Below are 12,193 nucleotides of genomic sequence, written 5' to 3' on the forward strand. Positions count from 1 at the left end.
GATTCTCAACACTGATTTAATTGGAGGAATACGCGGAGGACGAAAGCAGCTGTAACAACTACGAGGAAATGAGACATGAGTAAATTCATAATCAAAATTAGGTATGAGTTGCTCATCAATTTTGGATCGGGCACTTGATTTCTGTCGGGTAAAATGCAGACGAATATATAAAATCAATTTTGAATTTGTAAAAATATGTATTTTAATCTCTAATTCCCGACACTAATTCAACTGAAGGAATATGTAGAGGATGAAAGCAACCGCTACAACTATGAGGAAAGGATTCTGGAGAAAACTTAGAGTGGAAATGAGGTATGAGTTGCCCATAAATTTTGTATCGAAACTCAATTTTTGTTTGGTAAAATGTAGGCAAATGTAAAAAATTGATTTTTGAAATTTTGGAAATTTGTATTTTAATCTCTGATAATCAACACTGATTTAATATAAGGAGTACATAGAGGAGGAATGCAACCGCTACAACTACGAGGAAAGGATTCTGGATAAAATTCGGAATGAAAATGAGGTAAGTGTCACTCATCAATTTAGTATCGGACACTCGATTTTCGACGAGTAAAATGCAAACAAAGATATAAATTTGATTTTGAATTTTTTAAAATTTGCATTTTAATCTCTGATTATCGACACCGATTCAATATGAGGAGTACATGGACGATGAAAGCAGCCGCTACAACTACAAGGAAAGGAGTTTGGAGAAATTTCGGAATGAAAATGTGGTATGAGTTTCTCATCTATTTTGTATCGGACACTCGATTTTTGTCGGTAAAATGTAGATGAATGTATAAAATTGATTTTAAATTTGTTAGAATATGTATTTTAGTCTATGATTGTCAACACTGATTTAATTGGAGGAATACGCGGAGGACGAAAGCAGCTACAACAACTACGAGGAAATGAGATATGAGTAAATTCATAATCAAAATGAGGTATGAGTTGCTCATCAATTTTGGATCGGGCACTTGATTTCTGTCGGGTAAAAGGTAGACGAATATATAAAATCAATTTTGAATTTGTAAGAATAGGTATTTTAATCTCTGATTCCCGACACTAATTCAATTGAAGGAATATGTAGAGAATGAAAGCAACCGCTTCAACTACGAGGAGAGGATTCTGGAGAAAATCTAGAATGGAAATGAGTTATGAGTTGCTCATAAATTTTGTATCGAAACTCAATTTTCGCTAGGTTTAATGTAGACAATTGTATAATATTGATTTTTGAAATTTTTGAAATTTGTATTTTAATCTCTGATTATCAACATTGATTCAATATAAGGAGTACGTAGAGGAGGGATACAACCGCTACAACTACGAAGAAAAGATTCTGGAGAAAATTCGGAATGGAAATGAGGAATGAGTCGCTCATCAATTTTGTATCGAACACTCGATTTTCGTCCAGTAAAATGTAGACAAAGGTATAAATTCGATTTTGAATTTTTTAAAATTTGCATTTTAATCTCTGATTATCGATACCGATTCAAATGAGGAGTATATGGAGGACGAAAGCAGCCGCTACAACTACAAGGAAAGAAGTTTGGAGAAATTTCGGAATGGAAATGAAGTATGAGTTTCTCATCTATTTTGTATCGGACACTCGATTTTTGTCGGTAAAATGTTGATGAATGTATAAAATTGATTTTAAATTTGTTAGAATATGTATTTTAGTCTATGATTCTCAACACTGATTTAATTGGAGGAATACGCGGAGGACGAAAGCAGCTACAACAACTACAAGGAAATGAGACATGTGAAAATTCATAATCAAAATGTGGTATGAGTTGCTCATCAATTTTGAATTTTTAAGAATATGTATTTTAATCTCTGATTCTTTACACTAATTCAATTGAAGGAATATGTAGAGGATTAAAGCAACCGCTAAACTATGTGGAAAGGATTCTGGAGAAAATTTGGAGTGGAAATGAGGTGTGAGTTGCTCATAAATTTTGTATCGAAACTAAATTTTTGTTAGGTAAATGTAGACAAATGTAAAAAATTGATTTTTGTAGTTTTGGAAATTTGTATTTTAATGTCTGATTATCAACACTGATACAATATAAGGAGTACATAGAGGAGGAATGCAACGGCTACAACTACGAGGAAAGGATTCTGGAGAAAATTCGGAATGGAAATGAGGTAAGAGTCGCTCATCAATTTTGTATCGAACACTCGATTTTCGTCCAGTAAAATGCAAACAAAGGTATAAATTCGATTTTGAATATTTTAAAATTTGCATTTTAATCTCTGATTATCGATACCGATTCAAATGAGGAGTATATGAAGGACGAAAGCAGCCACTACAACTACAAGGAAAGGAGTTTGGAGAAATTTCGGAATGAAAATGAAGTATGAGTTTCTCATCTATTTTGTATCGGACACTCGATTTTTGTCGGTAAAATGTAGATGAATGTATGAAATTGATTTTAAATTTGTTAGAATATGTATTTTAGTCTATGATTCTCAACACTGATTTAATTGGAGGAATACGCGGAGGACGAAAGCAACTACAACAACTAAAAGGGAAAGAAAAGAAATGTGGAAATTCATAATCAAAATGAGGTATGAGTTGCTCATCAATTTTGAATTTGTAAGAATATGTATTTTAATCTCTGATTCTTGACACTAATTCAATTGAAGGAATATGTAGAGGATTAAAGCAACCGCTAAACTATGTGGAAAGGATTCTGGAGAAAATTTGGAGTGGAAATGAGGTGTGAGTTGCTCATAAATTTTGTATCGAAACTAAATTTTTGTTAGGTAAATGTAGACAAATGTAAAAAATTGATTTTTTGAAGTTTTGGAAATTTGTATTTTAATGTCTAATTATCAACACTGATTCAATATAAGGAGTACATAGTTGAGGAATGCAACAGCTACAACTACGAGGAAAGGATTCTGGAGAAAATTCGGAATGGAAATGAGGTAAGAGTCGCTCTTCAATTTTGTATCGAACACTCGATTTTCGTCCTGTAAAATGCAGACAAAGGTATAAATTCGATTTTGAATTTTTTAAAATTTGCATTTTAATCTCTGATTATCGATACCGATTCAAACGAGGAGTATATGGAGGACGAAAGCAGCCGCTACAACTACAAGGAAAGAAGTTTGGAGAAATTTCGGAATGGAAATGAAGTATGAGTTTCTCATCTATTTTGTATCGGACACTCGATTTTTGTCGGTAAAATGTAGATGAATGTATAATATTGATTTTAAATTTGTTAGAATATGTATTTTAATATAAGATTCTCAACACTGATTTAATTGGAGGAATACGCGGAGGACGAAAGCAGCTGCAACAACTACGAGGAAATGAGAAATGAGTAAATTCACAATCAGAATGAGGTATGAGTTGCTCATCAATTTTGGATCGGGCACTTGATTCCTGTCGGTAAAATGTAGACGAATATATCAAAATAATTTTGAATTTGTAAGAATATGTATTTTAATCTCTGATTCCCGACACTAATTCAATTGAAGGAATATGTAGAGGATGAAAGCAACCGCTAAACTATGTGGAAAGGATTCTGGAGAAAATTTGGAGTGGAAATGAGGTGTTAGTAGCTCATAAATTTTGTATCGAAACTCAATTTTTGTTAGGTAAATGTAGACAAATATAAAAAATTGATATTTGAAGTTTTGGAAATTTGTATTTTAATGTCTGATTATCAACACCGATTCAATATAAGGAGTACATAGAGGAGGAATACAACGGCTACAACTACGAGGAAAGGATTCTGGATAAAATTCGGAAAGGAAATGAGGTAAGAGTTGCTCATCAATTTTGTTTCGGACACTCGATTTTCGTCCAGTAAAATGCAGACAAAGGTATAAATTTGATTTTGAATTTTTTAAAATTTGCATTTTAATCTCTGATTATCGATACCGATTCAAATGAGGAGTATATGGAGGACGAAAGCAGCCGCTACAACTACAAGGAAAGGAGTTTGGAGAAATTTCGGAATGAAAATGAGGTATGAGTTTCTATTCTATTTTGTATCGGACACTCGATTTTTGTCGGTAAAATGTAGATGGATGTATAAAATTAATTTTAAATTTGTTAGAATATGTATTTTAATATATGATTCTCAACACTGATTTAATTGGAGGAATACGCGGAGGACGAAAGCAGCTGCAACAACTACGAGGAAATGAGACATGAGTAAATTCACAATCAAAATGAGGTATGAGTTGCTCATCAATTTTGGATCGGGCACTTGATTTCTGTCGGGTAAAATGTAGATGAATATATAAAATCAATTTTGAATTTGTAAAAAAATGTATTTTAATCTCTAATTCCCGACACTAATTCTACTGAAGGAATATGTAGAGGATGAAAGCAACCGCTACAACTATGAGGAAAGGGTTTTGGAGAAAACTCGGAGTGGAAATGAGGTATGAGTTGCTCATAAATTTTGTATCAAAACTGAATTTTTGTTTGGTAAAATGTTGGCAAATGTGAAAAATTGATTTTTAAAATTTTTGAAATTTCTATTTTAATCTCTGATAATAAACACTGATTCAATATAATGAGTACATAGAGGAGGAATGCAACCGCTACAACTACAGGGAAAGGATTCTAGATAAAATTCGGAATGGAAATGAGGTAAGAGTCGCTCATCAATTTTGTATCGAACACTCGATTTTTGACCAGTAAAATGCAGACAAAGGTATAAATTTGATTTTGAATATTTTAATATTTGCATTTTAATCTCTAATTATCGACACCGATTCAATATGAGGAGTATATGGAGTACGAAAGCAGCCGCTACAACTACAAGGAAAGAAGTTTGGAGAAATTTCGGAATGGAAATGAAGTATGAGTTTCTCATCTATTTTGTATCGGACACTCGATTTTTGTCGGTAAAATGTAGATGAATGTATAAAATTTATTTTAAATTTGTTAGAATATCTATTTTAGTCTATGATTCTTAATACCGATTTAATTGGAGGAATACGCGGAGGACGAAAGCAGCTGCAACAACTACGAGGAAATGAGACATAAGTAAATTCGTAATCAAAATGAGGTATGAGTTGCTCATCAATTTTGGATCGGGCACTTGATTTCTGTCGGTAAAATGTAGACGAATATATCAAATCAATTTTGAATTTGTATGAATATGTATTTTAATCTCTGATTCCCGACACTAATTCAATTGAAGGAATATGTAGAGGATGAAAACAACCGCTACAACTATGAGGAAAGGATTCTGGAGAAAATCTAGAGTGGAAATGAGGTATGAGTTGCTCATAAATTTTGTATCGAAACTCAATTTTCGCAAGGTAAAATGTAGACAAATGTATAAAATTGATTTTTGAAATTTTTGAAATTTGTATTTTAATCTTTGATTATCAACACTGATTCAATAAAAAAAGTACATAGAGGAGGAATGCAACCGCTACAACTGCGAGGAAAATATCTGGAGAAAATTCGGCATGGAAATGAGGAATTAGTCGCTCATCAATTTTGTATCGGACTCTCGATTTTCGTCCAGTAAAATGCAGACAAAGGTATAAATTTGATTTTGAATTTTTAAAATTTGCATTTTAATCTCTGATTATCGACACCGATTCAATATGAGGAGTATATGGAGGACGAAAGCAGCCGCTACAACTACAAGGAAGGGAGTTTGGAGAAATTTCGGAGTGAAAATGAAGTATGAGTTTCTCATCTATTTTGTATCGGACACTCGATTTTTGTCGGTAAAATTTAGATGAATGTATAGAATTGATTTTAAATTTGTTAGAATATGTATTTTAGTCTATGATTGTCAACACTGATTTAATTGGAGGAATACGCGGAGGACGAAAGCAGCTGCAACAACTACAAGGAAATGAGACATGAGTAAATTCAAAATCAAAATGAGGTATGAGTTGCTCATAAATTTTGGATCGGGCACCTGATTTCTGTCGGTAAAATGTAGACGAATATATCAAATCAATTTTGAATTTGTAAGAATATGTATTTTAACCTCTGATTCCCGACACTAATTCAATTGAAGGAATATGTAGAGGATGAAAGCAACCGCTAAACTATGTGGAAAGGATTCTAGAGAAAATTTGGAGTGGAAATGAGGTGTGAGTTGCTCATAAATTTTGTATCGAAACTCAATTTTTGTTAGGTAAATGTAGACAAATGTAAAAAATTGATTTTTGAAGTTTTGAAAATTTGTATTTTAATGTCTGATTATCAACACTGATTCAATATAAGGAGTACATAGAGGCGGAATGCAACGGCTACAACTACGAGGAATGGATTCTGGATAAAATTTGGAATGGAAATGAGGTAAGAGTTGCTCTTAAATTTGTATCGGACACTCGATTTTCGACCAGTAAAATGCAGACAATGGTATAAATTTGATTTTGAATTTTTTAAAATTTGCATTTTAATCTCTGATTATCGGCACCGATTCAATATGAGGAGTATATGGTGGACGAAAGGAACCGCTACAACTACAAGGAAGTGAGTTTGGAGAAATTTCGGAGTGAAAATGAAGTATGAGTTTCTCATCTATTTTGTATCAGACACTCGATTTTTGTCGGTAAAATGTAGATGAATGTATAAAATTGATTTTAAATTTGTTAGAATATGTATTTTAGTCTATGATTCTCAACACTGATTTAATTGGAGGAATACGCGGAGGACAAAAGCAGCTGCAACAACTACGAGGAAATGAGACACGAGTAAATTCATAATCAAAATGAGGTATGAGTTGCTCATCAATTTTGGATCGGACACTTGATTTCTGTCAGTAAAATGTAGACGAATATATCAAATCAATTTTGAATTTGTAAGAATATGTATTTTAATCTCTGATTCCCGACACTAATTCAATTGAAGGAATATGTAGAGGATGAAAGCAACCGCTAAACTATGTGGAAAGGATTCTGGAGAAAATTTGGAGTGGAAATGAGGTATGAGTTGCTCATAAATTTTGTATCGAAACTCAATTTTTGTTAGGTAAATGTAGACAAATGTAAAAAATTGATTTTTGAAGTTTTGGAAATTCGTATTTTAATGTCTGATTATCAACACTGATTCAATATAAGGAGTACATAGAGGAGGAATGCAACGGCTACAACTATGAGGAAAGGATTCTGGAGAAAATTCAGAATGGAAATGAGGTAAGAGTCGCTCATCAATTTTGTATCGGACACTAGATTTTCGTCCAGTAAAATGGAGACAAAGGTATAAATTTGATTTTGAATTTTTTAAAATTTGCATTTTAATCTCTGATTATCGATACCGATTCAAATGAGGAGTATATGGAGGACGAAAGCAGCCGCTACAACTACAAGGAAAGGAGTTTGGAGAAATTTCGGAATGAAAATGAGGTATGAGTTTCTCATCTATTTTGTATCGGACACTCGATTTTTGTCGGTAAAATGTAGATGAATGTATAAAATTGATTTTAAATTTGTTAGAATATGTATTTTAATATATGATTCTCAACACTGATTTAATTGGAGGAATACGCGAAGGACGAAAGCAGCTGCAACAACTACGAGGAAATAAGACATGAGTAAATTCGTAATCAAAATGAGGTATGAGTTGCTCATCAATTTTGGATCGGGCACTTGATTTCTGTCGGGTAAAATGTAGATGAATATATAAAATCAATTTTGAATTTGTAAGAATATGTATTTTAATATCTGATTCCCGATACTAATTCAATTGATGAAATATGTAGAGGATGAAAGCAACCGCTACAATTATGAGGAAAGGATTCTGGAGAAAATATGGCGTGGAGATATGGTATGAGTTGCTCATAAATTTTGTATCGAAACTCAATTTTTGCTAGGTAAAATGTAGACAAATGTATAAAATTGATTTTTGAAATTTTTAAAATTTGTATTTTAATATCTGATTATCATCACTAATTCAATATAAGGAGTACATAGAGGAGGAATGTAACTGCTACAACTACGAGGAAAAGATTCTGGAGAAAATTTGGAATGGAAATGAGGTATGAGTCACTCATCAATTTTGTATCGAACACTCGATTTTCTTCCAGTAAAATATAGACAAAGGTATAAATTTGATTTTGAATTTTTTAAAATTTTGCATTTTAATCTCTGATTATCGACAGCGATTCAGTATGCGGAGTATATGGAGAACGAAAGTAGCCGCTTCAACTATAAGGAAACGAGTTTGGTTAAATTATGGAACGAAAATGAGGTATGAGCTTCAAATCTATTTTGTATCAGACACTCAGTTTTTGTCGGTAAAATGTAGATGAATGTATAAAATTGATTTTAAATTTGTTAGAATATGTATTTTAATATATGATTCTCAACACTGATTTAATTGGAGGAATACGCAGAGGACAAAAGCAGCTGCAACAACTACGAGGAAATGAGACATGAGTAAATTCATAATCAAAATGAGGTATGAGTTGCTCATGAATTTTGGATCGGGCACTTGATTTCTGTCGGGTAAAATATAGACGAATATATAAAATCAATTTTGAATTTGTAAAAATATGTATTTTAATCTCTAATTCCCGACACTAATTCTACTGAAGGAATATGTAGAGGATGAAAGCAATTGCTACAACTATGAGGAAAGGATTCTGGAGAAAATTTGGAGTGGAAATGAGTTATGAGTTGCTCATAAATTTTGTATTGAAACTCAATTTTTGTTTGGTAAAATGTTGGCAAATGTAAAAAATTGATTTTTGAAATTTTGGAAATTTGTATTTTAATCTCTGATAATCAACACTGATTCAATATAAGGAGTACATAGAGGAGGAATGCAACCGCTACAACTACGAGGAAAGGATTCTGGATAAAATTCGAAATGGAAATGAGGTAAGAGTCGCTCATCAATTTTGTATCGGACACTCGATTTTTGACCAGTAAAATGCAGACAAAGGTATAAATTTGATTTTGAATTTTTTAAAATTTGAATTTGAATCTCTGATTCTCGGCACCGATTCAATATGAGGAGTATATGGAGGACGAAAGCAGCCGCTACAACTACAAGGAAAGGAGTTTGGAGAAATTTCGGAACGATAATGAAGTATGAGTTTCTCACCTATTTTGTATCGGACACTCGATTTTTGTCGGTAAAATGTAGATGAATGTATAAAATTGATTTTAAATTTGTTAGAATATGTATTTTAGTCTATGATTCTCAACATTGATTTAATTGGAGGAATACGCGGAGGACGAAAGCAGCTGGAACAACTACGAGGAAATGAGACATGAGTAAATTCATAATCAAAATGAGGTATGGGTTGCTCATCAATTTTGGATCGGGCACTTGATTTCTGTCGATAAAATGTAGACGAATATATAAAATTAATTTTGAATTTTTAAGAATATGTATTTTAATATCTGATTCCCGACACTAATTCAATTGAAGGAATATGTAGAGGATGAAAGCAACCGCTAAACTATGTAGAAAGGATTCTGGAGAAAATTTGGAGTGGAAATGAGGTGTGAGTTGCTCATAAATTTTGAATCGAAACTCAATTTTTGTTAGGTAAATGTAGACAAATGTAAAAAATTGATTTTTGAAGTTTTGGAAATTTGTATTTTAATGTCTGATTATCAACACTGATTCAATATAAGGAGTACATAGAGGAGGAATGCAACGGCTACAACTATGAGGAAAGGATTCTGGAGAAAATTCGGAATGGAAATGAGGTATGAGTCGTTCATCAATTTTGTATCAGACACTCGATTTTCGTAGTAAAATGCAGACAAAGGCAAAAATTTGATTTTGAATTTTTTAAAATTTGCATTTTAATCTCTAATTAGCGACACCGATTCAATATAAGGACCATATGGAGGATGAAAGCAGCCACTACAAGTACAAGGAAATGAGTTTGGTGAAATTATGGAATGAAAATGAGGTATGAGCTTCTCATCTATTTTGTATCGGACACTCAGTTTTTGTCGGTAAAATGTAGATGAATGTATAAAATTGATTTTAACTTTGTTAGAATATGTATTTTAATCTATGATTCTCAACACTGATTTAATTGGAGGAATATGCGGAGGACAAAAGTAGCTGCAACAACTACGAGGAAATGAGACATGAGTAAATTCATAATCAAAATGAGGTATTAGTTGCTCATCAATTTTGGATCGAGCACTTGATTTATGTCGGGTAAAATGTAGACAAATATATAAAATTAATTTTGAATTTGTAAGAATATATATTTTAATCTCTGATTCTCGACATTGATTCAATAGAAGGAATATGTAGAAGACGAAAGCAATCGCTACAACTATTAGGAAAGGATTCTGGAGAAAATTTGGAGTGGAAATGAGGTATGAGTCGCTCATAAATTTTGTATCGGAACCCAATTTAGTCAGGTAAATTGTAAACAAATGTATAAAATTGATTTTTGAATTTTTTTCAAATTTGTATTTTAATCTTTGATTATCAACACTGATTCAATATAAGGAGTACATAGAGGAGGAATGCAACCGCTACAACTACGAGGAAAGGATTCTGGAGAAAATTCGGAATGGAAATGAGGTATGAGTCGCTCATCAATTTTGTATCGGACATTCGATTTTCGTCCAGTAAAATGTAGACAAAGGCATAAATTTAATTTTGATTTTTTTAAAATTTGCAATTTAATCTCTGATTATCGACACCGATTCAATATGAGGAGTATATGGAGGACGAAAGCAACCGCTACAACGACAAGGAAAGGAGTTTGGAGAAATTTCGGAATGAAAATGAGGTACGAGTTTCTCATCTATTTTGTATCGGAGACTCAACTTTTGTCGGTAAAATGTAGATGAATGTATAAAATTGATTTTAAATTTGTTAGAATATGTATTTTAATCTATGATTCTCAACACTAATTTAATTGGAGGAATACGCGGAGGACGAAAGGAACTGCAACAACTACGAGGAAATGAGACATGTGTAAATTCATAATCAAAATGAGGTATGAGTTGTTCATCAATTTTGGATCGGGCACTTGATTTCTGTCGGGTAAAGTGTAGACGAATATATAAAATCAATTTTGAATTTGTAAGAATATGTATTTTAATCTCTGATTCCCGATACTAATTCAATTGACGGAATATGTAGAGAATGAAAGCAACCGCTACAATTATGAGGAAAGGATTCTGGAGAAAATATGGAGTGGAGATAAGGTATGAGTTGCTCGTAAATTTTGTATCGAAACTCAATTTTTGTTAGGTAAAATGTAGACAAACGTATAAAATTGATTTTTGAAATTTTTAAAATTTGTATTTTAATCTCTGATTATCAACACTGATTCAATATAAGGAGTACGTAGAGGAGGAATGCAACCGCTACAACTACGAGGAAAAGATTCTGGAGAAAATTCGGAATGGAAATAAGGTATGAGTCACTCATCAATTTTGTATCGGACACTCAATTTTCTTCCAGTAAAATGTAGACAAAGGTATAAATTTGATTTTGAATTTTTTAAAATTTGGATTTTAATCTCTGATTATCGACACCGATTCAGTATGAGGAGTATATGGAGAACGAAAGCAGCCGCTTCAACTACAAGGAAACGAGTTTGGTTAAATTATGGAACAAAAATGAGGTATGAGCTTCTAATCTATTTTGTATCGGACACTCAGTTTTTGTCGGTAAAATGTAGATGAATGTATAAAATTGGTTTTAAATTTGTTAGAATATGTATTTTAATATATGATTCTCAACACTGATTTAATTAGAGGAATTCGCGGAGGACGAAAGCAGCTGCAACAACTATGAGGAAATGAGACATGAGTAAATTCATAATCAAAATGCGGTATGAGTTGCTCATCAATTTTGGATCGGGCAATTGATTTCTGTCGGGTAAAGTGTAGACGAATATATAAAATCAATTTTGAATTTTTAAGAATATGTATTTTAATCTCTGATTCCCAACACTAATTCAATTGAAGGAATATGTAGAGGATGAAAGCAACCGCTACAACTATGAGGAAAGGATTCTGGAGAAAATTTGGAGTGGAAATGAGGTATGAGTTACTCATAAATTTTGTATCGAAACTCAATTTTTGCTAGGTAAAATGTAGAGAAATGTATAAAATTGATTTTTGAAATTTTTGAAATTTGTATTTTAATTTCTGATTATCAACACCGATTCAATATAAGGAGTACATAGAGGAGGAATGCAACCGCTACAACTACGAGGAAAGGATTCTGGAGAAAATTCGGAATGGAAATGAATTATGA

At 32.3% G+C, this 12,193-nt stretch overlaps 2 protein-coding genes across 2 annotated transcripts in view; both read left to right on the forward strand.

The window, feature by feature from the left end:
• The window catches only part of LOC111399902 (putative zinc carboxypeptidase PFA0170c), a 30,274-nt gene extending 28,902 nt beyond the window's left edge, over positions 1-1,372 (forward strand). Inside the window, exons 40-41 of the mRNA XM_023027387.1 lie at positions 449-523; positions 1,292-1,372. Of these exons, the coding sequence (XP_022883155.1) occupies positions 449-523; positions 1,292-1,372 (156 nt within the window). The remainder of the gene's footprint in view (positions 1-448; positions 524-1,291) is intronic.
• Positions 1,373-1,507: 135 nt separating this feature from the next.
• On the forward strand, positions 1,508-12,193 carry LOC111399903 (spindle assembly checkpoint component MAD1-like). Its single transcript, XM_023027388.1, has 20 exons — positions 1,508-1,576; positions 2,074-2,148; positions 2,860-2,934; positions 3,699-3,773; positions 3,912-3,983; positions 4,330-4,404; positions 4,544-4,615; positions 6,221-6,295; positions 7,060-7,134; positions 7,273-7,344; positions 7,902-7,976; positions 8,746-8,820; positions 9,586-9,660; positions 10,427-10,501; positions 10,641-10,712; positions 11,069-11,146; positions 11,270-11,344; positions 11,475-11,555; positions 11,902-11,976; positions 12,113-12,193. Exons 1-20 carry the CDS (start codon positions 1,508-1,510, stop codon positions 12,191-12,193), a joined length of 1,497 nt encoding a protein of 498 aa, XP_022883156.1.

This window comes from Olea europaea, chromosome 9 (assembly GCF_002742605.1).
Source record: "Olea europaea var. sylvestris chromosome 9, O_europaea_v1, whole genome shotgun sequence".
Lineage (NCBI taxonomy): Eukaryota > Viridiplantae > Streptophyta > Magnoliopsida > Lamiales > Oleaceae > Olea > Olea europaea.

Coding starts and splice junctions, on each gene's coding strand:
- LOC111399903 (XM_023027388.1), top strand. CDS start 1,508: ATGGAGGACGAAAGCAGCCGCTACAACTACAAGGAAAGAAGTTTGGAG. Junction 1,577..2,073: donor AATTTCGGAATGGAAATGAA/GTATGAGTTTCT, acceptor ATACAATATAAG/GAGTACATAGAGGAGGAATG. Junction 6,296..7,059: donor AAATTTGGAATGGAAATGAG/GTAAGAGTTGCT, acceptor ATTCAATATAAG/GAGTACATAGAGGAGGAATG.